This window comes from Cucurbitaria berberidis, assembly GCF_010015615.1.
Source record: "Cucurbitaria berberidis CBS 394.84 unplaced genomic scaffold K460scaffold_3, whole genome shotgun sequence".
Classification (NCBI taxonomy): Eukaryota; Fungi; Ascomycota; class Dothideomycetes; order Pleosporales; family Cucurbitariaceae; genus Cucurbitaria; species Cucurbitaria berberidis.
The window spans coordinates 2,677,044-2,702,596 of NW_024468937.1; the positions used below are offsets into that span (position 1 = coordinate 2,677,044).

The 25,553-nt window shown below is 52.7% G+C and overlaps 11 protein-coding genes across 11 annotated transcripts; 6 read left to right on the forward strand and 5 right to left on the reverse strand.

Annotated features, from left to right (window-relative positions):
• Positions 1-128: 128 nt before the first annotated feature.
• K460DRAFT_366326 (RING-10 protein) lies at positions 129-2,628 on the forward strand. The gene has a single exon (XM_040933347.1). The coding sequence runs from the start codon at positions 204-206 to the stop codon at positions 2,337-2,339; it is 2,136 nt and encodes a 711-aa protein (XP_040788010.1). The 5' UTR covers positions 129-203; the 3' UTR covers positions 2,340-2,628.
• A 415-nt stretch (positions 2,629-3,043) lies between these two features.
• K460DRAFT_283501 (uncharacterized protein) lies at positions 3,044-5,777 on the forward strand (the record flags this gene model as incomplete). The annotated part of the gene is made up of 2 exons (XM_040928663.1): positions 3,044-4,174; positions 4,224-5,777. The coding sequence occupies 2 exons, from the start codon at positions 3,044-3,046 to the stop codon at positions 5,775-5,777; spliced, it is 2,685 nt and encodes an 894-aa protein (XP_040788011.1).
• Positions 5,778-6,966: 1,189 nt separating this feature from the next.
• On the forward strand, positions 6,967-7,443 carry K460DRAFT_266098 (uncharacterized protein; the record flags this gene model as incomplete). The annotated part of the gene is made up of 1 exon (XM_040927503.1): positions 6,967-7,443. A coding segment is annotated over one exon (477 nt), but the record flags the coding sequence as incomplete, so codon positions are not given.
• K460DRAFT_416709 (uncharacterized protein) lies at positions 7,227-8,139 on the forward strand (the record flags this gene model as incomplete). The annotated part of the gene is made up of 1 exon (XM_040937828.1): positions 7,227-8,139. Exon 1 carries the CDS (start codon positions 7,624-7,626, stop codon positions 8,137-8,139), a length of 516 nt encoding a protein of 171 aa, XP_040788013.1. The 5' UTR covers positions 7,227-7,623.
• Positions 8,140-8,409: 270 nt separating this feature from the next.
• On the reverse strand, positions 8,410-9,137 carry K460DRAFT_405710 (uncharacterized protein; the record flags this gene model as incomplete). The annotated part of the gene is made up of 4 exons (XM_040936878.1): positions 8,410-8,546; positions 8,599-8,622; positions 8,679-8,890; positions 8,941-9,137. 4 exons carry the CDS (start codon positions 9,135-9,137, stop codon positions 8,410-8,412), a joined length of 570 nt encoding a protein of 189 aa, XP_040788014.1.
• Positions 9,138-10,585: 1,448 nt separating this feature from the next.
• K460DRAFT_355270 (glycosyltransferase family 76 protein) lies at positions 10,586-12,050 on the reverse strand (the record flags this gene model as incomplete). Its single annotated transcript, XM_040931866.1, has 3 exons — positions 10,586-11,033; positions 11,080-11,698; positions 11,747-12,050. 3 exons carry the CDS (start codon positions 12,048-12,050, stop codon positions 10,586-10,588), a joined length of 1,371 nt encoding a protein of 456 aa, XP_040788015.1.
• Positions 12,051-12,457: 407 nt separating this feature from the next.
• On the forward strand, positions 12,458-13,356 carry K460DRAFT_283046 (60S ribosomal protein-like protein L7a; the record flags this gene model as incomplete). Its single annotated transcript, XM_040928620.1, has 3 exons — positions 12,458-12,535; positions 12,595-12,781; positions 12,830-13,356. The coding sequence occupies 3 exons, from the start codon at positions 12,458-12,460 to the stop codon at positions 13,354-13,356; spliced, it is 792 nt and encodes a 263-aa protein (XP_040788016.1).
• Positions 13,357-13,652: 296 nt separating this feature from the next.
• K460DRAFT_385966 (NAD(P)-binding protein) lies at positions 13,653-15,282 on the reverse strand (the record flags this gene model as incomplete). Its single annotated transcript, XM_040935563.1, has 2 exons — positions 14,964-15,282; positions 13,653-14,900 (listed from the first exon to the last, which is right to left on the reverse strand). Exons 1-2 carry the CDS (start codon positions 15,174-15,176, stop codon positions 13,653-13,655), a joined length of 1,461 nt encoding a protein of 486 aa, XP_040788017.1. The 5' UTR covers positions 15,177-15,282.
• A 104-nt stretch (positions 15,283-15,386) lies between these two features.
• Positions 15,387-22,000, reverse strand: K460DRAFT_366333 (uncharacterized protein). The gene is made up of 4 exons (XM_040933348.1): positions 21,881-22,000; positions 21,199-21,754; positions 15,743-21,143; positions 15,387-15,681 (listed from the first exon to the last, which is right to left on the reverse strand). The coding sequence occupies exons 2-4, from the start codon at positions 21,633-21,635 to the stop codon at positions 15,619-15,621; spliced, it is 5,901 nt and encodes a 1,966-aa protein (XP_040788018.1). The 5' UTR covers positions 21,636-21,754; positions 21,881-22,000; the 3' UTR covers positions 15,387-15,618.
• A 657-nt stretch (positions 22,001-22,657) lies between these two features.
• On the forward strand, positions 22,658-23,365 carry K460DRAFT_376875 (DNA replication complex GINS protein PSF3; the record flags this gene model as incomplete). Its single annotated transcript, XM_040934927.1, has 4 exons — positions 22,658-22,830; positions 22,897-23,086; positions 23,138-23,246; positions 23,298-23,365. 4 exons carry the CDS (start codon positions 22,658-22,660, stop codon positions 23,363-23,365), a joined length of 540 nt encoding a protein of 179 aa, XP_040788019.1.
• Positions 23,366-23,367: 2 nt separating this feature from the next.
• K460DRAFT_366336 (uncharacterized protein) lies at positions 23,368-25,467 on the reverse strand. The gene is made up of 2 exons (XM_040933349.1): positions 25,233-25,467; positions 23,368-25,060 (listed from the first exon to the last, which is right to left on the reverse strand). Exons 1-2 carry the CDS (start codon positions 25,371-25,373, stop codon positions 23,666-23,668), a joined length of 1,536 nt encoding a protein of 511 aa, XP_040788020.1. The 5' UTR covers positions 25,374-25,467; the 3' UTR covers positions 23,368-23,665.
• Positions 25,468-25,553: the final 86 nt, after the last annotated feature.

The following is a 25,553-nucleotide window of genomic DNA, read 5'->3' on the forward strand; positions in this document are numbered from 1 at the left end:
TTACGAAGTGCAAGTTTGACATGATTTGAGTGAAGGCTGCTGGCAGAATGACGCGCCACTGCCCCGCTAAAGCAGAGACAAGCAACTGGAGCTCGGAACCAAATAAGCTCCACAGCTCCAATGCTCATGCTTCACTGTCTACAAACTCGCGCATTCTCTTTACGACACTCGTTGGAGATGCTTATAATACTTGCAATCCCCTAATGCCCGCCTACTTCTTCCACCTCGTCTTTGAGCTCTATCCTACCCGCTCCTCGCCAGACGCGACCTTCACCCCGCCGCCGAATACCGACATCTTCAAGTCGGAGCTCCCCGTACACCAACGGGCTTCTTGGACTTCTCTCGCACCAACTTCACGAGTATACGATAGCCCTTCGAAGCCTGTACCCTCTAGCAGTGACGTCACCCAGCTTGCTCCACCTCGTGAAAGGCCGTCTGCCACGCGTCGCTCTAGTCAACGGACGCGACCTTCATTCTCAGAGCACCACGATAGCCCCGTACCCGTAGTCAAGCCGCCGAAGAGGCCGGCCCACAGGCGGACACAGAGCTTTGCGCATAGAGACTGGCGGTTCGACACCATCTCCATCATCAGCATCGACATGAGCGCAAGCAATGGCGCCGACATGACTCGACCTCACACCCAATCCCTCAAGCACCCCTCGCACGCTACAAATTCTGGCGGCTTAGCTACAAAGGGCAGATTCATACCCTCAGATCTGAAGGGCACCGAAGTCGGTTGGGGCGTGGTGCACTTGTACCGCGATGGACAAGGGACGCCGGGCTTATACGATGAGGTCGATGGAGCAAGCAAAGACTTCCACGAGGAGGACTGCACAACCTTGTGTATACTGGCGGTGCCATCGTACATGACGCCCTCGGACTTCCTAGGCTTCATGGGGGAGCAGACGAGGGAGCATGTGTCTCACTTCCGGCTTATCAGAACGAGTAGGGCGAATAAATACATGGTGCTGATGAAGTTTCAGGAAGCACAACAGGCGAGAGAGTGGAGGAAGGAGTGGGATGGCAAGGCTTTCAACAGTATGGAGCCCGAATACTGCCACGTCGTCTTCGTCAAGTCAATCACCTTCCAGAACGGCGACTCAAACCGCGACCCTACCTCGTATCCCGATCTCACCAACGACCCCTTCGCACCTGCTCCTACCAAGCAGCCTACCGCCCCTCTTCCGCCAGCTGCTGGCATGTCCTCGCCCGATGAAGGTCCCTCGCTCACCACATCGCTTACAGTAAAACCACACGCTCCACCTACACCGTCGCTGGTCGAGCTGCCTACCTGTCCAGTCTGCCTTGAGCGCATGGACGAAACGACCGGCCTCCTCACAATCCTGTGCCAACACGTTTTCCACTGTGCCTGTCTGGAGAAATGGCGCGGTTCAGGTTGCCCAGTTTGCCGCTATACACAGAATGATGCCTTTACTTCACACCGCGGCTCTGAAGGCGACGGGCCGGACAACGAGTGCAGCGTGTGCGGCTCCACCCAGAACCTCTGGATATGCCTGATCTGCGGCAACACAGGCTGTGGCCGCTATGACTCTGCGCACGCTTTCGCTCACTACGAAGCTACGAGCCACACGTACGCCATGGATGTGGAGACGCAGCATGTTTGGGACTATGCAGGAGATGGATATGTACACCGCCTCATACAGAACAAAGCCGATGGGAAATTGGTAGACATGCCTGCCTCTACGCATCAGTCCTTCAGTGCACCCGGAATGACTGGCTACGCCAATGACACCGTTCCGCGCGAGAAACTAGATAATATGGGTATGGAGTATGCATACCTGCTCACCTCGCAACTCGAGTCTCAGCGCACGTACTTTGAAGAACAACTCGAGCGCGCAGTTGACAAAGCCGCGAAAGCGGCCTCGTCTGCTGATGAGGCATCGCGTGCCGTGGCATCCCTCTCCCAAAGATTCGACAAGCTGTCTCTTCAGTATAGCGAAGCTACAGCTATGATTGCTTCTTTGGAAAAAGAATCTGCAAGAAACGTACAGAAAGCGTCCTCTGCGGCGGAACTGGCCCGCAAACTCACCAAACAGTATAAAGAAGAGCAAACCATCAATGAATCTCTCATGGGACGCATCAAGCACCTTGAGCAGAAAGCCGACGACGCGGCGATCCGGGTACAAGAGATTGAGGCGCAAAAGATGGACCTTGAGGAACAGAACAGAGACTTGTCATTTTTCATTTCGGGACAAGAAAAGCTAAAGGAGATGCAAGCTAACGAGGTCATGGGACTGCAAGAAGGCGAAGTAGAAGGCGGAACCTTGGAGGTTGGTGACAAAGGCAAGGGAAGGCGGAAGGGGAAGAAGAAAGCGTGATCTACAGAATCGATAGCTTGAAGAGTATCCCAATAGGGGCTGGCGCAGAGAAGCGTGCTTGCGGTGGGAACTTGGCGTTTTTGCATTATTTTAGAGTTGTAGCGGCATTGGTTACGGAGTCATGATGCTACGAGATACCCATGGATATGTTCCTCAGAACTCGAACAAATTACAATGAGTCTCTACTCATTCACTGTCACTATGGTAGAAATACACTAGGTACAAATGTATATTGAGAACGCGCCCTACAACATGCTGCAAGGCTGTCGTACATTACAGAGAGAGTGGGGTCTGTTGGCAGGGGCTTTATAGATAGCGTGCATGTGGAGTGACTGCATCCCGACGTCGCTCAACGCCAGAACAGAAGCATGACACGCGACATTGATTCATGTCTTCATGCTGACTGACAGAGTAGACAATAGAGAGTGGAGCCATGTGGACCCCAAACAGTCACGATGGTGGAAATGCGCGATCACGTGCCTCCGCAGGTACCCTGGGGTTAGCGCGATTGGTTGCTGGGACAATCCGTCCCGAATGTTTATCCACTCCAAGCCGGCACGAGCATCCCAGCATCTCGACCTCGTCGCCTTCTTCTACTATGCCCGCCATCTTTCTGCTATAGACATTGCATGCTTCCTTGTTCCTCGTTTGGCACCGGCCTCACCAACAGCTTCCATCATTGTTAGCTTTCTCGCAACTCCGCAATGGCGACGCCCGACTCGGCAGCACCCGCTGCAGGCCATCGCCGCCACAAGTCATCTTTTGTGCTCAAGTCTATCATGACATCCAAAAGTCATAAACGCACGCCGTCCGATGGCACTGCACTGAAGCAGGACCAGCTAGCCAACCCGTCATATCTGCCCGCGTTAAACCTGCAGGCCCCGCTGCTACCGCCAGACCACCCTCATAGCCAAGTGGGCGCGGCCACTCGGACCCAGAATATTCCTACCAACCCACCTTCTCCTCGCAAGTCACAAGACATCAGGTCGAGCCCGAAGAAGAGCCTACATAAAAAGACACTCAGCTCCGTTTCATTACGATCCCTGGCAAAGAAGGAAGACAAGTCCACGGACAAGCAATCTGCAGAAGCACGACGGGCACAGGAGCAAGAAGTGACGGCAGAGCGGCCGAAGAAGACCAAGTCTTCGACTAACCTAGCTGCCATGTTTGGCAAGGGCAGATCCAAGGACAACAAGCAGTCGCCAACCAAGGAGCCCCGAGACAAGGAGAACACAACACCACCACGCTCGGCAAATGCAGCTGCCCCGCCACGCACTCCCATTTGGTCGGAATTTAGCTCGCAACAAGAGACCACAACCACAAGCAAGATTCCGCTGAATGATCAGCGGCGGAGCATCGAAGAAGAGATCGCGCTGTATACACCGCAAGACTACTCCCCTTCGAAGCAGCGCAACTTCTTCGACTACGGTCAACCCTCCTTGCAGAAGCGACCTATCGTGAAAGAGCGTCCAAAGTCGATGGTCGCCCCTAAAAACACCTCCACGACGTCGATATTCGAAACCTTCACCCGCAAGAAGAGCAACGACCGGGTGCCACTGTCGGATACAAAAGGCAATGAGGGCAGGTTGAAGGAGAGTGCTTCGTCCAAGAGCATACCTGCGAGGCCTATACTTAAGCGAGCTAGTACCGATACCAGCAGGAAAGACATAACATTCAAGCCCGCAACGCAACCTGCTGTTGCAGCGAAGAAGCCAAATAGAGTCATGGCTGCTGTTGCTGCTTTCAATGGCAAGTCTAAGCAGGTAGATCCTGCCCCGCCATCTCCCACCAAGCTAGATTCCAACGTGGTGGATGCCGAGTTCGAGGAAGTCCTTGTGAGTCATGAGATCCTTGAAGGCCATATGGATTCGCTAACAACTCTAGGAATCTCGAAACATCCCTACACATCAGCGTGGTCAGATGCGGACACTGAAACTTGAAGTCAAGGCCGATTTTGTCCGCATGCACAAGCTCGATGTACCGCAAGCCTCAAGGACAACATCATCACAGTCGTCAATTGCCGAAACAAAGTCAGTCCTCGCCAAGTCGTCCAAGTCGCGATATGGATCTGCTGAGGAAGAGAACGAGTCATCCTCAGTAGACAAATCAGGTAATAATACCAAGCGGGAGCGCCCCCTGAGCAGGGCCTTTACATTCAACCGAAGTGACTCCCCGACAAAGAAGCAGAAAGGCGAGTCGAACGAGCGCAAGGTATCCTCGAAGTCGACTCCGATCCCAAAGTCTCCTTCCACTAGGTCGCTGGTGTCCAAGGCCTCCGACCGCTCCCTCTCGAACAGCGCAAAGGCGGCCAAGTCTGACGAGTTCATTGTCTACCTGAAGAAGACCACGAAGCCTCAGGATGTAGAGATCGGCAAGCTGCACAAGCTCCGATTACTCCTTCGTAACGAGACTGTGGAGTGGGTGGACACCTTCATACAAGATGGCGGTATGACTGCATTGGTCGGACTCCTCCACCGCATCATGGAGATTGAGTGGCGTGAGGATCACGAGGACACGTTGCTCCATGAGCTGCTTCGATGTCTCAAGGGTTTGTGCACGACCGCTACAGCATTAAAGCAACTCAAAGAAATCTCCACAACACTGTACCCAGCGTTGCTGGCTATGCTGTTTGACGAAGAGCACAAGGGTCCAAGCGAGTTCACTACGCGTGAACTCATTATTGAGATCATCTTTGCTCACATCTCGACAGCGCCAGAGCCAGAGCTTGAGTCCCGTGCTACGGAGCTACTGAAGTACCTCAAGGACCCGGCCAAGGAGAAAGAATCATCAACCGTACCCTTCATTCTGCAGATGCACCAACCGCGCCCATACCAAGTCTGGTGCAAAGAGATGACCAACGTCACCAAAGAAGTCTTCTGGATCTTCATCCACCACCTCAACGTCATCCCTGTCCCGGCCCAACCTTCTCTCGACAAATCATACGCAAAGACCCACTTCCCCGGCCAGCGTGCCATCGTGCCCGCAGCACCCTACGTTGGCGGCGTGGAGTGGGATGCCACAAACTACCTCGCCACCCATATTGACTTGTTGAATGGCCTCATCGCGTCCCTCCCCACCCAGCAGCAGCGCAACACACTCCGTCAGGAACTCAAAGTTTCTGGCTTCGAGAAGCTGATGGGTCACCTGCGTGCCTGTAACGCGAAATACTACGGCGCTGTACATGACAGTGTGAGAGTGTGGATTGGTGCCGCGCTGGTCGATGACTGGGATGTTAAGACTGTGAGAATGGGAAGTGGAGACGGCAGGGGGAGCATTAGTCCTGTGAAGCAGAGTCCGAAGAAGAAGGCGGAGAAGCCGCCGCAGATTGGCCAGATAGGGGTGCCAAAGATGGACATTGGACTGGGGTTGGGGCTCGGGTTCGACAAAGAGATTGCTATTGGCGGTGGAAATGAGAAGAAGGATGATGATTGGATCTGAGTTGGATGTACCGTGAGCATGCGACATCTCCCGGATACAGCACGACATCAACCTCTCGGATCAGAGCCCTCACTACGCTTTCTGCATACTTCTGCTCTTCGGTTCAACGATTGTTCTCATCCCCTCGCCCTTGGATACACGTTACGGCGGCTTGCTCGATCTTACCTCGCCTCATTTACCATCTCGATCCTTGGATCCTGCGTGCGCTTCATGGTTGTTGGTTGGTCTTGCAGGTGCGACTGCTGGATTTCATCGGCGTATCCGTTGGCTCGCGACATTTTTGCATCTGTGCTGTTATTTTTCCTATCCTTTCCTTCGTCACCCCATCTCTCCATTTATTTGGGGAAATCGGGTAGCATTCTACGAACTTTTAGCATGACATGAATTAACGACTGGGACGGCTGGGCTACTAGCCGACACGAAATGTGTATATCATACTTACATCTTTACGAGGCGTTAAATGGGTTGGGTTGGGTCGGTTTTGGGTCTCTCAATATACAAGCATTTCCTGGTTATGATGAGCTGCGTATATGCTTTGTCCTTGCTTCTCTGATGAATCATATTGGTGTGAATAAGTATTTTGATGAAGGGTGTTGATGCTACCCTTGGTGCTGCCAACGCATGTTGCAATGCGGGATGGAGGCCTAGTCACTGTGATGCTCTGCGATCTATTCCCTTCCGCTCTACATCATCTTATGAGTGATTCATAGGTGAGACTGAGAGTTCATATCAGGGAACGTACGTGTAAATATTACCTTACCTGTTTTGAAAGCGCTTCTTTTTCTGTGCAATGTTCGAAACGGGCCTATTTTGCTCTATCTTGAGAGCAAGAAGACCAACATTCTCACGAGTAGATGAACATGTTCATTTCACTCATGGCATAGAAGATTTGCGGTTTTCCCTCGTGTATCGGCTCGTTGAATTGCTGCTAGGTATGGTAGAAGAGAAGAGAGAAAAAAAGGTAAGGGAAGGCAAGGTAAGACAAAGGAATGTGGAGAATGGAAAGATGTGGTGCCGTCTCGTCCAGTCCTGTTCCAATTCCCAGCTCAAAAATACCATTAAACCCCCAAAGCTGCAAACTTTCCTCCCCGGCCACACAAGACATAGCTCCTCACTACGCCTATTCCATCGAGGGGGGCAGAAAAAAGCTCACTTGCCCAACCCGCGTACAGTCCTACGCCGTCTCTCCATCTCTCCCACGCGAATCAACGACCCGAGAATCTCCACGCCCGCATCTCCACACCCCTCGGTGCGAACACAAATACCGCTATACGGCACAGTACCACAGTTGCAATACTCCCGCACACAGGCACTGCCGACAGGACACCCACCGCGGCCAAACGCCGAAGCCTGGCACCTAATGACACTGGCGTCGTCGCACTTGAACTTGTTCTTGTCGAAGCAGATGCCGTTGCCCTCGACGGCCTGGGCGCACGTGCAGTCGACGGTGCCGTTGCGCGTGCCGCACATGCGGTCCCAGCCGCAGCGTGAGTCGCAGGGTGGAGAAGCGCATACGCCGTTGATGCAGTCTTTTCCTGCGCCGCATTGGTTGCCGCAGCGACCGCAGTGGTTGAGGTCGTTCTTGGTGTCACGGCAGCCGCCGTCGCAAAATTCAACCCCTGGTCCGCCGCAGAGAGGGGGCGTGGGTGTGGGCGTTGCAGAGGTTGTGGATGCGCTGGATTGGGACGAGGATGTGGTACCTGTGGAGGATTCGGAGAGGGTGCTGCTCGCTGAGGAACTTGAGGTATCGGATGACGAGGTAGTAGTACTGAAGGATTTGGTCGAAGTGGTCAGGGAGGTTGAAGTCGTGGTGGTCTGAGATGTGCTGCTGGCTAATGAAGATGTGATGCTACTACTGGAAGACTCGGATAAAGTACTACTAGCTGAGGTACTTGAAGCGCTGGATGACGGACTAGTACTACTGGAAGATTCGGTCGAGGTAGCCCTGCTGGATAGGGAAGTTGAAGTGGTGCTGAGTGAGGATGAGGATGCAGTGCTGCTGACCGATGAAGATGGAATAGTACTACTGGAAGATTCGGACAGAGTACTGCTAGTTGAGGAGCTTGAAACGCTAGATAGTGAAGTAGTACTGCTAAACGATTCGGTCGAGGTAGCGCTGCTCGACGAAGAACTGGTTATAGTGCCGAAAGAGGAGGAAGAGGTGATGCTAGACGAACTACTCAAAGTAGACGAGCCACTTGAGGAGGTGCTAGAGGTTCCGCTGGAGCTAGAGAAAGTAGAGAAACTGCTTGAAGTCATCGAGGGGTCGCTTGAGGTTCTAGAAGAGCTACTAGAGAATGTAGACGAGTGGCTCAAAGTCGTTGGTGTAGCACATGAGGTGCTTGAAGTTGTAGCCGGATGAGTGGATGAGTCAGTTGAAGTACTGGACGAAGAAGTTCCAGACGAGCTACTTGGGATAGTAGATGAGCCGCTTGAACTGGTGGATGAGTGGCTTTCAGTTGTGGACGGATCACTCGAAGTGCTTGATGCACTATTTGCAGAGGACGAGCTACTCGACCCGCCCGAAGACGTAGATGAGATGCCCGTAGTGCTTGATGAGGTATCCGCACTACTAGAAGAAGTTTCCACGCTAGATGAAGCCGAGCTACTCGTTACTCTGCTACTGGAACTGCTACTTGTTTGAGAGGTTGTCGTGAGTGTAGTCTCCGGAGCGGAGGATGTGTGTGACGAGGTGCCGGGGGAAGTTCCGCAAGGTGTGCCAGTCGTCAAAGTATCCGTGATTGTAGTTGCTGTGGTGACAGTTGTCGTCTGTAAAGCATCAGCTCTGTCTTTTTATTAGACTGACTGGTTAGCAACTTACAGAACCAAGCAACTGAAGGGATCCCTGTGTTATGGTTTTGCAATAACAGGCACTAGTATATTGACTCAAGCCCCCGGTACATCTATCGGTAGCATACGGAGGGAAGGGACCGCGGGTCGTTGTTGTGAACCACTCAGTTGGCAGTGCTTGACGCGCTTTGACTTTCTTCATGACCTCTGCTGACAGAGTGATTGTCGGGCCTGGTGGAAGTAAGATTATAGTGGTCGTTGGAATGGTAGGGCAGGGGGTAGTCGTAGTCGTAGTTGTCTTGGTCACAGTTGTGACGGTGGTGCTATCATTTTATTATCAGATGTATTAGCGAGCGGAGGTCAAAGTACGTACATCGGACGATAGAAGGTAGTCGTTGTAAGGTGCTGCTGGCAATCGGCATAGGCAACGAAAGGGTGTTCCGAGCCTAGATCAGTGCCCCAGAGGGCGCGATAGCAATCATCTTGACGACACCCATCTTGACGGACATCCAGGAACCCTGCAATGACGAGTGAGGCGCTGTAGATACTAATGAATGCGGAGAGCTTCATTTTGACCTTTGAAAAACGAGTGGAGACGGTGCAGTCCGATGCTCATGATTACATCAAGGAGCGAAAGAATGGCTTATATATGTGGTCCATGATATCACAAAATACGAGGTACCAATGAGCTCAGTTATCAGTTTTGCTTGATCATTTTGCAACTTCACATCTTTTCCAGTAAGATGCTGACAACAAGCCCAGTGGCGTTCGTGCAAGACTGTGTACTTTCTGTTCCTTGACGAAAGCATCCTTAGCTGCTCAAGTGGAGATTTGGGGGGTCAGCAGAGTAACGGCTGACAGTCGCAGAGTGGCTTGTTCATATCCATTTTGTGGATGAAGTAACGAGACAGACTACGTGAGGGAAATGGTATGACGAAGACTCTAGGCTTAGACAACCGGGGAGCGATTACTGCATGGATATCCAGCGCAGACATGCCATATCTTGCATTGGACACCTGATTTGCGGGGGTATACGTACACAAAGATACTAGGAAAGGTCAAGTAAGAGCGTACGACATGTCGTTGTGTCAATGCAGAAGCGAGCGGCGGGACGGTAAGACACCGATCCTGCAAGAGCAACACTGACGGCAGCTTATGCAGGTACGATGTCGTAGGAAATGAATCTAGGCCAAGGCTGAGACAAAGGGGTCGACTGCGTGCTGCTAGACCACTTCACTCTCATGAGCAGTCAAGTTCGGTAAGAGCGACTGCGATACATTATTTTGCAAACGCTCCCGGGAATACGTTTATTGATAGCGAAACTGATGAAGCCGTGAATTGTCGTGTCATTGCTTCTGAGGCGCTCAAATCCACTAGTTGTTGAGTGTCTAACGTACTTGCAGCATCGTTCTCCATATGGGGGGCGACCGAAAGGTACAAATCCGCTTCGCCGGAACGTGCAGCACAGAACGTATGTTATGCTATCGTAGTCCACAGCACCTGGGCAGTGCCACTTGGAATACACGTGCTTGATACTGCACTTACTGTCCACCCGATCCATGGCATTGTCGAAAACCCAGCTTGGCGCGGCTCGATTGTAGTTCCACGAAATCTTGAACGTGTGAAACAGCTCGGGGTGGCTTTACGCCACAAAATAGTAAAAGTGACCGAACCAACGCCAATGTGTCACTTGCCGCAATGGTCAGACAATAACATTGTGCCGTTGGTTTGAGGCGAATTTAGTTCCATCGTGTTTCGTAGTCATCTCCATCAAGCAAGCGAGAGCTGCGTCAGCCGTTGTAGTGTGTAGCGAGCTAAGGTGTTTGTGTACGAACGTAGTATAGCATTGGTATGTGTGAGCTTCATGGACTAATTCGAGTAAGTCACATTACAAAACCATTCCCATCCGCTTTCCTGGGATGGTGGATGCGCGGAGCTGATACCGAGGGCCGTAGGCATACTTGAGCTAGTGACATTGCTTTCCGGATGGTGCTTAGACACACTTTTAATTCTGGTTTTCATGCCGGTGGGAGAAAGTTGGCGAACAGCATCCCCTGGGTCAATGCATAGATGACCATACCACGAACGAACCATTGATCTCGTCGCGAGAACTCTCCTGAGCCCCGTGTGGTTTTGCTGTCTCCCAGCCATGTAGCGATCATTACGTACCAAGTAGGGTACGCGGAAGCAATTCGGTTGATGATCTGAACATGAAAACTGGTAAACGCCATTACAGCCAACACTAGTTGGGGCAATGCCAGCTCTGGGAGGCTGTGCGCTACAGAAGACGCACTCTTGGGACCGACCGTTCCATGAGTTTGGGACGCATGATGCCCATGCAAAGGCCGCTGAATACAGCTGCGGAGAACTGTTACACTTGACTCAAGCAGTAGCCACAACATCGGTGCCGCTAGTAAGAAGAGGGGAAAGTTTGAGAGAGTCCAGTAACGGAAGAAGCCGACGTTCCTGAGAACAGTTAGGCAAGCATAATATCTGGGTTGACGTCGCATACCAGTAGTGACTTTGTACCCAAGAGTAGATACTGGGGACGCTCTTTTCGCACCATGGTCTGGAATTTAGACTGGCTTCCCGACCACAAAACTCCGTGTATGCTAGATACTGAGGCCACGCAAAGCCTATAGCGACGAACAGACCAGCGACACATGTGACGAATATCCTTCTGAAGTCACGTACGCTCAGCTTTGCGGATGCGATACGAGGCATATATCTTGCAACGTCGTACAGGAAGATCAGGCCGCTCAATAAGCCGTTGCTCCTCATCAAAGACGCTGAGGCAAATACCAGGCCGGAGCTTAGCTTGTAAGCATCCTCCTGAAAGGGCGACCCTCCAGCTTTGGCCGTGGCTTTAGACTGGGCGTAATAAAGCATGCCCGTCAAATTAAGCAACGAGAATAGGGCCTCTGCGTAGGGTGCGGAGTAAAATAGCGAAGCCGGTGTTAGGATATGTAAGACGGATGCATTGAAGGCGACATGGTGCTGCTGTTGGGGATCCAGAATCATGGTCAATAGACGATAAAGGACAAGTACGGATATGAAATGGAAGACATTGGAGAGGACAATTCCAGTGATGATGTAGTACTGCAGTGGACACGCCACACTACCGCAGCAAACTGATGTTTTATTAACGCTGAACTAAGAAGGTGGAAAGGGGCGCTCACGTTGTGCTGTTAGCTTGAGGAGCTGTGAGTACGCCCAACTAAACGCCCAATCCTGCTCGAAAGTGTGACCACGCTCGGCAGATTTGACGAAATAGAAAGCATCCCACCGGAATAGGTTGATGGTAAGACGATCCTGTCGAGACAAATCATCCAAGTTGTCATGTCGGTGGGTGCTCGGGTTGAACAGTACGAGAGCTGAGGTATCATATCCGGGACCAGGACAAAACGCTGCAAGTAGGAGAAGCAACGCCTTCCATGAACAGAAGATGAGGGCGAGCTGTCTCACGCGCTTTGCCTCCAGCATGATTGATTATTTTCGTGTTCTGGCTCATCTCGACGCTCGATGTTGGTGAGGTCGGTCGGTGATGCGTCGCGATTGGACAGCCCGTTAGCGCCGGGCGAACGTTTTGCCGCGCCTACCGCACTCGCTTGAATTTCGTCTTGCGAATTTGCGGCTTCCCATCGAGACTTTGTCAATCCCAACTTCGTCGACCGCCGCCAAATACATACGGTAAGCGCAACCCAGATCATGAATGCTCGGTAGCATATCAATCGCATGTCTCTGTAATGGAGCATGTCGAACACAAAGATGGCTTGAGCGTAGAACGGCAGCAATGCCCTCTTGCTCTTACGAGACACAGAACCTAATTAGTGGAATGAGCATTCGCTAATAGTTTCTGTTCTCTATGACAGCCTCGACAAATCTTCAAGATGCCTCCTAAAGGAAAGAAAGCGGCGCCTGCGCCCTTCCCCCAGGGCAAGGCCGGTGGAAGCAAGAAGCCCGCCAAGGTACGTTCTAATCCTGTCTTTGCATCCCGGTGGCAAGCAGTCCAGACTAACGGTGGCAGAACCCCCTCATCGAGAAGCGCCCCAGGAACTATGGCATCGGTCAGGACATCCAGCCCCAGCGCAACCTCGGCCGCATGGTGCGATGGCCCGCATACGTCCGTCTTCAGCGCCAGAAGAAGATCCTCAACATGCGCCTGAAGGTCCCACCTGCGATCGCCCAGTTCCAGCACGTTGCTGACCGCAACCGTAAGATGCACACATGTGGCATGGAGATTCAAGGCTAATACATTACAGTGGCTACCCAGGCTTTCAAGATCCTCAACAAGTACCGCCCCGAGACCAAGGCCGACAAGAAGGAGCGCCTGACCAAGGAGGCTACCGCCATCTCCGAGGGCAAGAAGAAGGAGGATGTCAGCAAGAAGCCATACACCACCAAGTTCGGTTTGAACCACGTTGTCGGCCTTGTCGAGAACAAGAAGGCTTCCCTCGTCCTGATCGCCAACGACGTTGACCCCATCGAGCTCGTTGTCTACCTCCCCGCCCTCTGCCGCAAGATGGGTGTCCCATACGTTATCGTCAAGGGCAAGGCCAGACTCGGCACGGTCGTCCACCAGAAGACCGCCGCCGTCCTCGCTCTTACCGAGGTCCGCTCCGAGGACAAGACTGAGCTCTCTAAGCTCGTCTCCGCCGTCAACGATGGTTACCTCGAGTCACATCACAAGGATGCCTCGCGCCACTGGGGCGGTGGTATCATGGGTGCCAAGGCCAATGCCCGCATGGACAAGCGCAAGAAGGCTATTGAGAGCGCTATCAAGATTTAAGAAGGTCTTGGTTGAGGGCTTTGGAGTGTTCTTTACGAATTTCATGGCGTGTCTCTTATCTCTGCATGCAGGCGGTCTCGATACCACGGAGTTTAGGAGGGTTAAAAGCAGTAGCTAACAACTGCATTGACTGGAATCAATTACGATAACGCACGCCTGTATCGCTGTACCCTCTTGAGTGATGACTACGTTGTTCTCCGTACCTTCTAATTAATCTAGTCGTACAAACTCTAACTCTAACTACACTCGCAAGAATCAAGGTACTCCAGGCCAGGTGACGGATGCGGGGACTTCGCCTAGAAGTTCTCAATCCTCGTTCCAATTCCTCGCTCATCTGCCAACCGAACCAGATCGCTCCCAACAACAACGTCCATCAAGCCCAACCCCACACTCTTGTATATCACATTCCCCTTCTGCAACCAGTCCATCAAACTCTGGTGCGCCTTATCCTCCCTATCGTGATCCTTCTGACTATTCCCTCTCCGCTTCTTCTTCGACTTCTCGCACTCGCCGAGCTCGACTCCACCTTCATCCAATCCCTCTGCACTTTTGTTCGCCTGGCACTCCAACCGCCGTCGTTCAGCGTCGCGCTTCAGCATGAGTAGTTCTCCTATCTCCACCACTTCATTCGGGCCCAGGCCAGCCTGTATAACCTCTCCGGCTTCCTTGAGACAAGCCTCCACGCTATCGACAACGACGGCGCCAGCCTGTTGAGCATGCTTGTGAAAATGCCAATGACCGTGCTCGGGCGCGACGTTTTGGCGCAGAATGTCTGGGTGGATTTCCACCATGTTCGGTTTATAACTTCCGATAGCGGCGAGATAGCGGCCTTTCTTCCTGCCCTCTGGATTCGTGAGATACGGTGCGGGGAAGAGCGGGGTGAGAGAAGGGGTGGTGAAGAAAATGACGCTGCTCGCTCGAATCGTACTCTTCAACAGTCTCTCGTACTCGCTGTGCCCCGGTGTCAGGATCTGAATCTTCGGCCTCGGCAGATCGGTAGTTATATGACCTTCAGCCTGGCGGTAATGAGGGACCCGTTCATTAGAGGCTGACCATTGCTCTGGTTGCTCGTGCGGATTGTATAGTTTCTGGAGCAAAAGATGTACGCGCTCGAAGTCGCGGTTAATGATGTTGAGGTGGTGGACATCGGATCCGCGCAATAGCAGCGCAAGTCTTATATGCCAATACGCCTGCTTGCCCGCGCCGAACACCACAATGTCATGTACGTTTTGCCGTTTCTTAAACAGCATGGTACTCGCGAGGGCTGTTCTGAATGCCGTGATCTCCTCTGCATTCACCAGTGCCCTGGGGTTGCCATTCTTGTCGAAAAGGGTAAGACTGCCCTTTGGTGTTGTACTCTGTGCACTCGCAAGCGACTGTGGAGGTTCAGGTGCGGTTGTCGAGGAGGCATCGGCCTGTGTAGAATGCTGAGACAGGGACAGCGTGTCGAGAGAGGAAGTAATCGAGGCGGTGTGTGAATGCGTCTTCTCATCAGGAGTCGCCAGCGTAACTATCTTTACACCAATTCCATCATTGCTGCTAGCCTAAAGTTGGACATGAGTGATCAGTGCATGTCTGACGGAAAGCGGAGGCGCACGGTGTCTCACCGGCATGAGAAGCGTTGTTTGGCCATCGCTGCGTTTTAGTGATGTGCGCAGCGGTTGATACGACGAGGAGCAGCCGTTTGAATCATTCTCCGTGGATGTCGAATAGTAGTGTAACGCATCTGCGAGACTTTGCTGCAGGTCTTGGATGTCTTGCTTGGTAAGCTGTAGCAGTAAACTACGCACGTCTTCGTCCGTGAGTATCGTCAACGGCATGCTCGATACTCAAGTTGAACCTGGCTGGGACCAAAAGAGTAATGTTAGGTTCTTTGCGTTGTGATAAACAATGGCTGGAGGGGTATGGACAGGATCGGGATGGAGGTCGAGCTTTCCGAAGTGGGGGAGGGGCAGCCGCGGATTTAAGTACATAGGCAAGTCCGAGCATCCCACCATCACCCGAGTCAGCCCGTTCATTGAGCGAAGCACATTGAGTAAGCACGAAATCAGATTTTTTTCTGTCTAGAAAGATGATATCTTCATCCTGCTACGCGCCGTTCATGCAGGCCCCATTCGTGATTCTAGATTCATCAATAATCCGGAGGACCCCCGCCTTAACATGCATACCGTGCCATTCCGTTCGCCGCCGGCATATAATACAACTCTTAGGCTCACTCGTTTAGTTCATACCCTCCTTGTGCCTATCATTGAGATCCGCCATTCAAGCGAAGTAGCTCTTCCAGAGCACGCCCTCTAGATCCTCTAGCTGTTCTTGCTCGAAAGCCTATTCTTCAAGTTAGCCCCAATCCCGTTACAAAATATGGAAAATGCATGGCGTGACATACCTTTACATCAACGTGCCAAGTATCCTGCCTCGTTTTCTTGAAATCCGCAAGTACGCTCTTAACACTTTTGCCCACCATTCCCGGATCGTTTGCCGCTTTTCTCGCCAATGTAGCGAGTACATCTGGTAGCCAGGTCGGCGGCGGGCTCTGGTACGGGAACGCTTGGATAAGAGATCCCAGGCCCAACACAGCAGCATGTCGCGTTAACACGAGCTTACTCTGTTCCGGGGTTGGTGTACCTGGGATCCGCTTCTTGGGCAATGGGTTCTTGTTGAGTTGTTTTGTGAACTTTTCCTTCAGTGTCGAGACCTGGCGATCACGTAAGGCGATGGGCGAGCAGCGGATCATACCAGATAGGGTTGTAGCAGCACCCATGCGGACCTCGAGTTGAACATCTGAGAGCATAGCAGACACGCAGTCGAACATGCTTTGCTGCTGCTCTTCGCTCATGAGAAACAGGCGGCGGAAGTAAATGACCTGGATGTTGATAAGGATCCTAAGACGCTGGTGCCAGCTCGTGGCATTGCGACCAATGCGGATGAGCGCGGCGATGAACTCAGAGTCTTCGCCCTCACGATGTGGGATGTTGGGGAGATGTCGGAAGACGTGGTAGGCAAGGGATTGGAGCTCGGGGTCTTCTTTGATGTCCATCATGTGAAGGAGTTGTTCCATGAAGATATTCGGGAAGAACTTGACAAGTGATGTGCATTCGTAGGAGGAGAGGGTGGAGTCGAGCCAAAGGAGTACTGTTTTGCCACCAGACGTGTATGACGAAGGCGTCTGTTGACCAGCGGGGCGTTGAAGGCGCCAGGCCTCGAGGCGATCGAAGACACCTGTGATCATATTAGAGAACTCTTCTGTTGGCTGGTATGGGCGAACACCGATCGATGACGACTCTTTCTGCGCCTTGATGAGTGTGCCCACGTCTTTGTACGATTCATGGTAACGTGTTCGGTGAATGCTTGCAATGGTTTGACCCATCGCTTCACGTACGCCCTTATACGGATGGTCGAGGTGGTTCAAGAAGTCTTCTAGTATAGGCTTCTCGAGGCGGAAATGCCAGCCCGCGTCACAGATACACTGAGTCAGCAGATGGACCTTGGAGCTCTCCTTGAAGGCGGCGTTGGAATCCATATCGAGACGGAAGCTGGCCAGCCAGTCAACCAGAGGCCAACCTCGCCTCGGGTCCTTCGACTGCAGGACGACGTGTAGGAATGTCGTCCAATAACCAGAATTCTCAGGCGTCAGACCATCCTTGAAGATGCCGCGAACGATCGGGAATACATATTCCCAAACTTCTTGTCGCTGTTCAGGTTTGAGGTCAGGAGCGCAAGAGATCAATGCAGCCATGATCTCGGAGGTTGCACGGTGTTGATGTTTGTCACTGCCATCGCCGTAGACAGACTGAGTGAGGTCCTTGATATCCTCAAAAGTAGCCTCTGTCAAGCCACAGAAAACCAGGTCAAACGAGTGCGTCAACAGCATGGCGCTCGACATTCGGAAGCGGTCGGCGGTATTATCGCGGGGCTCCTGCTTCATGAATGCGAAGTAGTTTGAGAACCACGAACGTGTGAGATGGTTCGCAATCTTTTTGCGGACATCGTCCTCGACATTATCGTACGAGACTTGGGGTGCGTTTGGTAGGAAAACTGTCATCGTCTTGTTCCATACGAGCCAACCCGGGTAGTCAAAGTCCACGTAGTACGTCGCTTCCGGATGCGCAAACGATTCCAGGTACTCTTCGGTCCAGTTTGGGTTATCGGGTCTCGTGTTTACGGTCCTCTTGTCTGGTAGCTCTTCTTCACCAAGCAGATACTGCTTGTAGTCGTGACCAGTAATAGCGCGAGTTTGTATCACAGTGAATAGTCCAATCAAAGCACCAGCATACAGACCTCGGAGGCTAGGATGTTGGTCAATGGAGCCCTTCGCGACCAAATCGATCATCTCGTCGGAGGCAATAGTGTCATAGCGCATACCAAGGTTGACGATAATGGCAGCAGTACGGCTGACCTTCTTCCAGTGCTCAGTGTTGGCAATCTCGACCAGCTCTTTGGAAAGATCTGCTTTCCTGCCTTCGATACGAGCTCGCTTCTTCTTAATGAATTCTCGTCGCTTTACGACCTTGGACTGCACGCTTGCATCCTCACCAGAGTCAATCGCGTAAGCAATGGCCTTTACGACCTCTGGCTCGAGGATGACCATGCGTTCCATTGCCTTGCCCATGTCCATGACTTGAAATGTGGCATTGGTCGCAAGTTTCTGTACTGAAGGTTTGTCGGCACCAGTAACCTCGATAAAGGCTTTGATCAACCGGGGGGTGAATCTCCAGTCACGACTGATGGTCTTGGCTAGGCTGCCGAACAAGAGCGCGAACATGGCACCCTTGATACGAGGATAGTCACTCTCTGCCACAGCCTTGACAAAAGCATCCAGTAGTGGTGGAATGACCAGGGGTCGAGCACCCAATATGCACTTTACAGCCGACTCGTTGGCAGTCTGAGCAGTGCGGCGAATCTCAGTATATAGGGAAATACTTGACTCCGCAAGGTCAAGCAGTAACAGCTTGTCGAGTTCCGTGTGAGGCCGTGGGTTGGCGTTATGCCGCAGCCGCTGTAGATGGTAAACATTGGCGCGTCGGACCAGCAGAGGCCGAGGGTATTGCTTTCGCAGACCACTGAATCTGAATGGTTGTTCATCGTTGTCAAGTAGTCTGGATATCCTATCAAGTACATGAGCAGAGCGTTCAATGCCGACATCGATGAACCACGAGCGGTAAGCATTGTATAGGGAGTTGAAGCAAGGAACATCGTCCGGCTGCTTCTCAATCAAGAAGCGATGCACGTCATGCAGGATTTCCCCAACACGGTGACGGAGGTCGTGGATGAGCTTGTAATTGGCTTCATCCCGTTGCAAGGGGTAACCACTCTCGTATTGAAAGGTAGGCTTGACTTCTTCGTCTTCAGCCTCTCCCAGACCAGCATCATCGTCGATCCCTTCTGTATCCATGGCGTCTGAATCTGAGCTGCTGTCCGACTCCGTGTCATCATCAGTGACATGATCATGTCGGACATCGAACAAGACCGAGATACCAGAGATGATTAGCCGTAGGAGGACAAGATTTCTAGATACCTCATCTGACCAGTCTTTGCCTGTGCCCTCGCGCTTGATTGGTGGGTTGGGTTGAGTGAGCGCAACGAGTGCCTTCATTGAATTGTTGGCATGGGTCTCGAAAAGCTTAACAGCGAAGTTAATCTCCTCTGGGCTCGGAGAATGCCACCTGATGTCTAGCTTCTTGACATCAATCTGCCTACCCCAGGATTCGGTCGACAGTCCTTTTGCAAGCTCATCTTCCTCATAGATCGAATAGTCGACCGTGTAGGTGCATGTGAGATTGAGCAGCAGGTGGTGGATGAAGTTGGACACATGGACTGTAGGAGTGCCCCGACACCGCTGCTGCATGAACTCTGCAATCTCGAAAAGCTCATCTTTCCATTCAAGGACAGCATCGCCGACATGGACGACACACATGCTGAGAATGCTAAGATTCCATACCAAGGCGCGGTCGCGAGGGAGTACCTCGGCGCCTGTTGTTCGAGTTGAGCCAGCACCAATGTCTTCTATCTCCGTGCGGATACCTGCGAAGAGATGTGGCAACAGACGCTTGAGGGCTTTCTCTGGATTGATCTTGACAAGGCTGTTGCAGATGAATGCGATAGCATCTCGAGCTTGGTGAATGACATGATTCGTGATGAAGTTTGCGATCTTGTCAAGCGCGACATCATATAGCTCAGGCGAAAGCGCGGCAAGTAATGGCGTGAAAGCCGCCGGAAGATGATTTACCACATACTCTTCAGGAGACCCACTTCGGACCCGCGACGCATCGGGCAGGTTCTCCAAGAGCGTAAATACACGGCCGAGGAACGATATCAGAAACTCGTTCAGCCCCGTGGTGGAAGAACGCAGGATCATCGCCTCATCCTCGTCACTCAGCTCTTGGTCGTAGTCGATCTCAATGTTACCACGGGCGCTCTCCAGCCGTTCGACCTGTGCTGTGATCCATTGCACAGCAAGCCCTGTATCACCGCCACCATCCGGCATGGGCGTGATCGCTCCGTCTCTGGATGTTTCCTCGTCTGCAGCCTTCTTTGCCTTTGTGAGATCATGAAACGGGACGAGGTAGCACACGCCTTGAACATATTGCAACGTGTGCAACGTCTTCTCTAGGTCGTTGGCATCGATACCAGGAAGTGCAAGCCCGAGTACGCTCGTAACGTGACACCGGAAGCCCTTGGTTTTCGCCATAACCTTGGAAAGCATGTGCAACGCGCGGATGGATGAGATGGTCCGATGTACCTCAACAAGCCCTTGCATTGCAGGGTAAATCCTCTGTAATGCGCCGGGGAGGATCAGATTGGGTTCCAAGTAAGCCAAGCTCTGAAGGGTGGACAAGGCATATTGTACAGCTTTGTCACTCTTGGAGAAGATACCCATAAAAGTCACCTCTCGTAAGCAGAGCACGAAGCGCCGCTTGACTGCATCATTCAGCTGACGGTGTTCTGGTATATCCATCTCTCCGCTATGCTCTCGATTCCAGCGCAGGACGAAGAAGTCTGCGAGGTAGTATACCAACTGCGCCAGAGGCCGAGTCCAGCTGCCGGAGTTAGAAGGATGGAAGAAGGTCTCGACAGCCTGGATGAGGCCCTCCAGCTTGCTCAAGATGGAGTCTTCATACTCTACGCATGCTGGCGAAAGCGACATGCCAATGATGCGAGCAATGTGGTGGGTAGACGGATGCTTTCGCTGGTCACGGTCGAGCATTACGGCGAGGCCAGCGCCAAGATCGACGGTACTGCTGTAGGGCGATGTTGCTTGACCCACTGGAATCTCAAGCAATCTCAAGATGGAAGTGAAGATCTGAGAAGACTGCTCGCCAGTGAAGACACCATACTGTGAGAATGGAACATGATGTGCGGCCAGGCTGTCCCTGGCCAACCGCGATAGGGTATCAATATAATGTGCATCGAATAACCGCGACCGGTTTACAAGCGACCAAAGATGGAAGAATGTGGGCAGATACTCTTGTGGTAGCAATTGCTGCATGTCTTCTGGCGCTGGATGAGTTGGGAGCAGCAAGTTAAGCAAGCCCACCACAACGAAGGCACCTTCACTAAAGGAGGTGCTGAAGAAGGGTAGAAGCTCTTCAAATATGGCAGGTATCTCCTTGGGGTCAAAGTATAGCTGGGCGAATGTACACATCTTGGTGAGGGTCCGAATATTGCGCTTCACATTTGGCGGATGTGAGCCTCCAGACTCTGAAGGGAGAACGAACAGCTTCAGCTCTCTATACAGCGGTCGCCAGTCGAGCGTCAGGTCTTTGCCGGGTCGGAGGTAGTGTTTCCGCCTGTCAAGGTGTCAGTGCCAGCTGCCAACCACGGATCGTCGATTGTGTTACTCACTTGGTCAAGACCATGAACATGCTCGCGAAGCGCTCCGCCACCAGGTAGTCGAGCCCCGGGGCCAGCGCCAGCTCATAGTAGAGATTCACGAGCTTCACCCTCGTGCTGCGGGGCAGATCGAACTTGAGCGACAGCCATCCCCGGATCTCGCGCGTCCAGTGGACTGCGCCCGGCGCGAAATCCCCCGCTGACACGGCAATGTAGAGATGCTTCAGGCAAGTGTTTAGGCTGTCGTCGCGGTCGCTCTGGTCTTCGGTCTCATACGGCAGGTACTCGAAGTACGGAAAGGTGCGCGGGCGACTCCTCTCGTCGGCGCCGTTGACGCCGCCGTTGGCCTGCCGCCAATCGCCCCCGGGTGAGGTCGCACGAGACGTATCGGGGCCGGCAGCGGAGTTGAGGGCGCCCATGAGCTGTGATATTCGTTCGTTGACAGCCATGGTCGCGGGCAGAGGCTATGGGAGGTGCCTAGGGCGCGGTGAAGAGGTGCTCGTAGCGTGCGGGCATGAAAAGACAGCTGGCAGTGCGCAATCGGAAGCTGCAAAAGCCTGGTGGTGTCCTGTGGCCACAAAATATTAGCAACAGCGATGTCTGTGGGTGATAGGCTGAGCTGCGTGTAACGAGAGAGATAATCCACGCGACACGAGACAAGAGGAGGGTTGAGCTCATGTGCGCATAAACGTACGGTACAGCTGCGTCTCGTGCGAGAGACGTTGGGTGCTAAACGTGTATTGTGGCTATAATAAATCTACTCAGCTCTTGTGCAGTAGCTAGTGGTGGACGAGGCGGTTCATGTTGGTAGCCGGCGCCATCGATCGCTATGATGATGTCCCCCCCCCAGCCGGCGGTGGAAGCTTTGGGCAGAGAGAGGGCAGAGTGCTTACCTGCAGCGGCTAGCTAGGCGAGACACTGCCCAGGTGCGAAGAAGACGACGACGACAACAACGAAGGGCTGCAGAAGGAACGGGGAGGGTACTTTGTTCTCTTAACTGATTTGGCAAACTTTGTCAACGCGTAGCTGGAGAGTGGAAGGCGTCAAGCAAAGTGGCATCAACGCCCGGGGCAAACACAGGCTATTTAATCCTCCCACTTTGCGCCAGGCAACTCTCGCAGACGCGTATACAAAGGCCACGACAAGGTAAGCAAAGCAAACCACCTTATTATGAGAGCGCGGCTAGTTCGTGCTCGCTTACTTCTCAGCCTCTCTTTGTGTCTGCGTCTTTCTGTTCAGTTCCGCGTCTATTCTTATGGGGTTTTATTTGTTTCATATCTTCGTCTCCTTGCATATTCGTCCCCATATTCGTCCCGATATACGGGCTGGTGGGCACAACACGCGACACGTCTGTCTGTTGCGTCGGGTAGCCGTCATCTCCAACCTTCTCTGCGCTTGCACCACGGTTTCACGACTTGCACGACATCTCATCATCATTAAGTAGTTGCCTAATCAACTCCTATAGGTCAAAATGAGCTCCTACTACGATGTTGATGCCATCCTCACCGATGCTCAGAAAGTACCATGCACCTTCGAGCTCACCGTCCCCGGTTTGGGCTACCTCGAGGGCAATATGAGCGGCGACATCAAGGAGGGCTCCAAAGTTGAGCTGCCTCTCTGGTTGGGCGAGATGCTCGCACTAAGGTAATCACAAAACTGCAATTCAACTCAGCTCAATGGGATGCAGACATATATATTAACTATCGACAGTCAGAGTCTAAATACGTCCTCCCTCGTGACCCTTGACCCACCTTCAGCACTGTCTCCACGCGTCTTGAACGCACTGAAAGCTGACCCACGAACCGTCGATCTCCGCGCACTGGCACCGCACTTTTACAATCTTGGTGCCAGGATCCTTGAGCTATTCGAGGAGGAGGAGATGATTGAGGTTTTAAGTGATGTACGTTGTGTATCCTCCTCGCCACAAGTGTTTCAAGCTCATGATAAGCAGACTTTCAAAACCAGAGCGGCCGTCATAGCTGATCAAGCGCACAACCCGCGAGGCGCCCTGGGCGAGGGCGCCGACTTCATGAGAGGCCTGGACGAAAACGAACGGCAGCGTGAGTCAAGACTGAAATGCCCCTTCTTGCAGGCAACTGACAGTCACTTAGTATTCCGTGCCGCACACGATAGTGCTAAAGGCGTGCGGACATGGATGGCAGACCTCAAGCAGAAGTGAGCCTGTTAGAGGGCTGAAGATGGCCATGGCACCGCCATGTAGTAACCAGATTGAGGCAAACACCTCGCAAAAGCACAGATTCGGATGAGTCAGTACCGGCATGCAAGCCTTCAAGAGTCGACTAGAGTACGACAATTGAGACGAGGGATAAGCGTGTGCGGGACAGAGCACAAGACATGCGAAAAGGCCAGCAGTAACAGATGCTCAAAGAAGCAGTTTCAGAGCCTACCTTCAGATTAAAATACAGTACCTCAGATCAAATGGCCCCTTCGAATGAAAAATGTATCAGTAGCGCTACGCTCACCGCATTGCAGCTCCAAGATTACTGTTCTGCAATAGAGCAATCAACTGATCTGGAGGATAGCCAAGGAAGACTGGACCATTGAAAATCATTTGCGGGACTACCTTGGGAGCTTCTTGTTCTCGACTTGGTTGTTCTTGGGCCGGTGGCTGTGGTTGTGGTGGAAGTTCTGAAGGCGGTAGAGGAAACACCGAGGGCGCAGGCTTTAATTGCGGGTGTGGAGCTGGTCGCGGAGTCTGCTGCTCGGGCATCTTCCCCATAGCAAGGTGATCGAAAGGGCATTTACCGGACTTTTGTGGCGTCTCGCCAACCGGCCGGGCAGTATCAAGTGGAAACTGCGGGGACGCAGTCGCAGCGGAACCCACCGAAGATGAGCTTTCTGCGTTAGTATATTTGGACGGGATCGTGATGCCCCACGGTCGGCTCGGTGACTCTCCGACCCTAACCTCTTTGAACGGCCGGTCAAAGTGCGTTGTCCTTATCTCGTCCATAAGCTGTTCTTCTGGCTCTTCTATTTCAGATGGCGTACCACCGTGTAGACTTGCCGAAACAGCTGTAGCCCACTTCTGGACCTTGGCGTCTGCCTTAGCATCCGGGTCAGGGTTTTCCTCAAGCTCGGGCTCTTCTTCGATAGCGTCTTCTGGGTCTTCTGGAAGCCATGCCTGGTGCTTCTGGCCTAATCCTTGAATCATGTTGGCCAAGTTGCCATATTTTCGGTCAAGTTGTTCTATGCTCTCATGATTACTCTGGAAGCGAGTGATGCACACCTCGTGGCTACGTGGTAGCTCGTGCTTGTGCTTCTCAAAGTACTTGGCAACCTCTTCAGGGTCGTGCTGGTCGAGAAATCGGATCGGGCAGACAGCGGCAGACCCGGAAGCAGCCACTGAAGGCGTTTCCAAGGCGAGATCGTTGCTGCAAATCTCCGCGCGGATTGGGTCGGTAAAAGACGGGCGCTTTGACCTCCTGCCTCGCAAACTCAATCGTGAAGTCGAACTACGTGGTGTAGCTAATGGGCTGCCTCGGCCACTAGTCGATGCAAAGGGGCATCCTAGTTTACTAGGGGTTCCCGGCGTTGTGAAGTCCTTTTCCAAAGGGGACTTGGCAACCTCCGTCTGTATATCAGGTAGCACCCTTGGCTCATCGGCCAATGGGCCGCTCCAAATCTTCACGCCAGGTTCGCTGGCGGGAGCATGCAGCTTGATAGCAGCTTCTTCGGCCTTCCTGATGACTACGGCTCGACTCTTCCGCTCCACGTCATCGCTTTGTGCTAGCTGATCCACAAGGTTCAGTCGTAGTTTGGGTTGCTCATCTCCAACGCGCTCTAGGTCTTGGAGGAAGGTGAGGTGATCCTGCGAAAGCGATGTTGGAGTGAACCGTTTCAAGAGGTCAAGGTACTGCCACTTGTTAGTGTGGGCATGCCAAAGTGGGAGATGGTAAAGTCAAAGGCAAGATCGAACTCAGGCTACGCTGTGGTTGTTTTCTGTCAAAGCCGCGAAGCAGCTGCAGGTCTAGAGCTAAAGTGTTTCATCATAGAAGGGAGGAGTAGTGAGAAAGCTTATCGCATACCTGTTGCTTAGCCCACGACAGCTTGCTTTCGAGCTGCTTCTGCTGATGAAAGAAGGCTTCGTATTCCCCACTCAAGGCTGCAAAGCCCTCCGCGAGCTGCTCGGCGAGCTCAACTACGTTACTCTGCGCCACTTCAGCCATGGAGGCATTACCAAAGAGACAAATACAACAGTATCGAAGAGCAGGCACACGTATAGGAGACCAGCTCTGATGACGCGGCAAAGAGGCTTGCGGGTGGTAAAGGTTGAAGATTCAAACGATTGGAAGCGAAGGTAGAGCCGCGCCGAGCTTAGTCATGCTGGAACCCGGCACGCTTCCAAG

Bases quoted from the DNA above. Each gene is read 5' to 3' on its own strand.
- K460DRAFT_366333 (XM_040933348.1), bottom strand. From the start codon at position 21,635: ATGGCTGTCAACGAACGAATATCACAGCTCATGGGCGCCCTCAACTCC. The intron at 21,144-21,198 runs GTGAGTAACACA...ACACCTTGACAG, and splicing joins ATGTTCATGGTCTTGACCAA to GCGGAAACACTACCTCCGAC. The intron at 15,682-15,742 runs GTATGTCACGCC...CTTGAAGAATAG, and splicing joins CTTGGCACGTTGATGTAAAG to GCTTTCGAGCAAGAACAGCT.
- K460DRAFT_366326 (XM_040933347.1), top strand. From the start codon at position 204: ATGCCCGCCTACTTCTTCCACCTCGTCTTTGAGCTCTATCCTACCCGC.
- K460DRAFT_366336 (XM_040933349.1), bottom strand. From the start codon at position 25,373: ATGGCTGAAGTGGCGCAGAGTAACGTAGTTGAGCTCGCCGAGCAGCTC. The intron at 25,061-25,232 runs GTATGCGATAAG...AACAAGTGGCAG, and splicing joins TGTCGTGGGCTAAGCAACAG to TACCTTGACCTCTTGAAACG.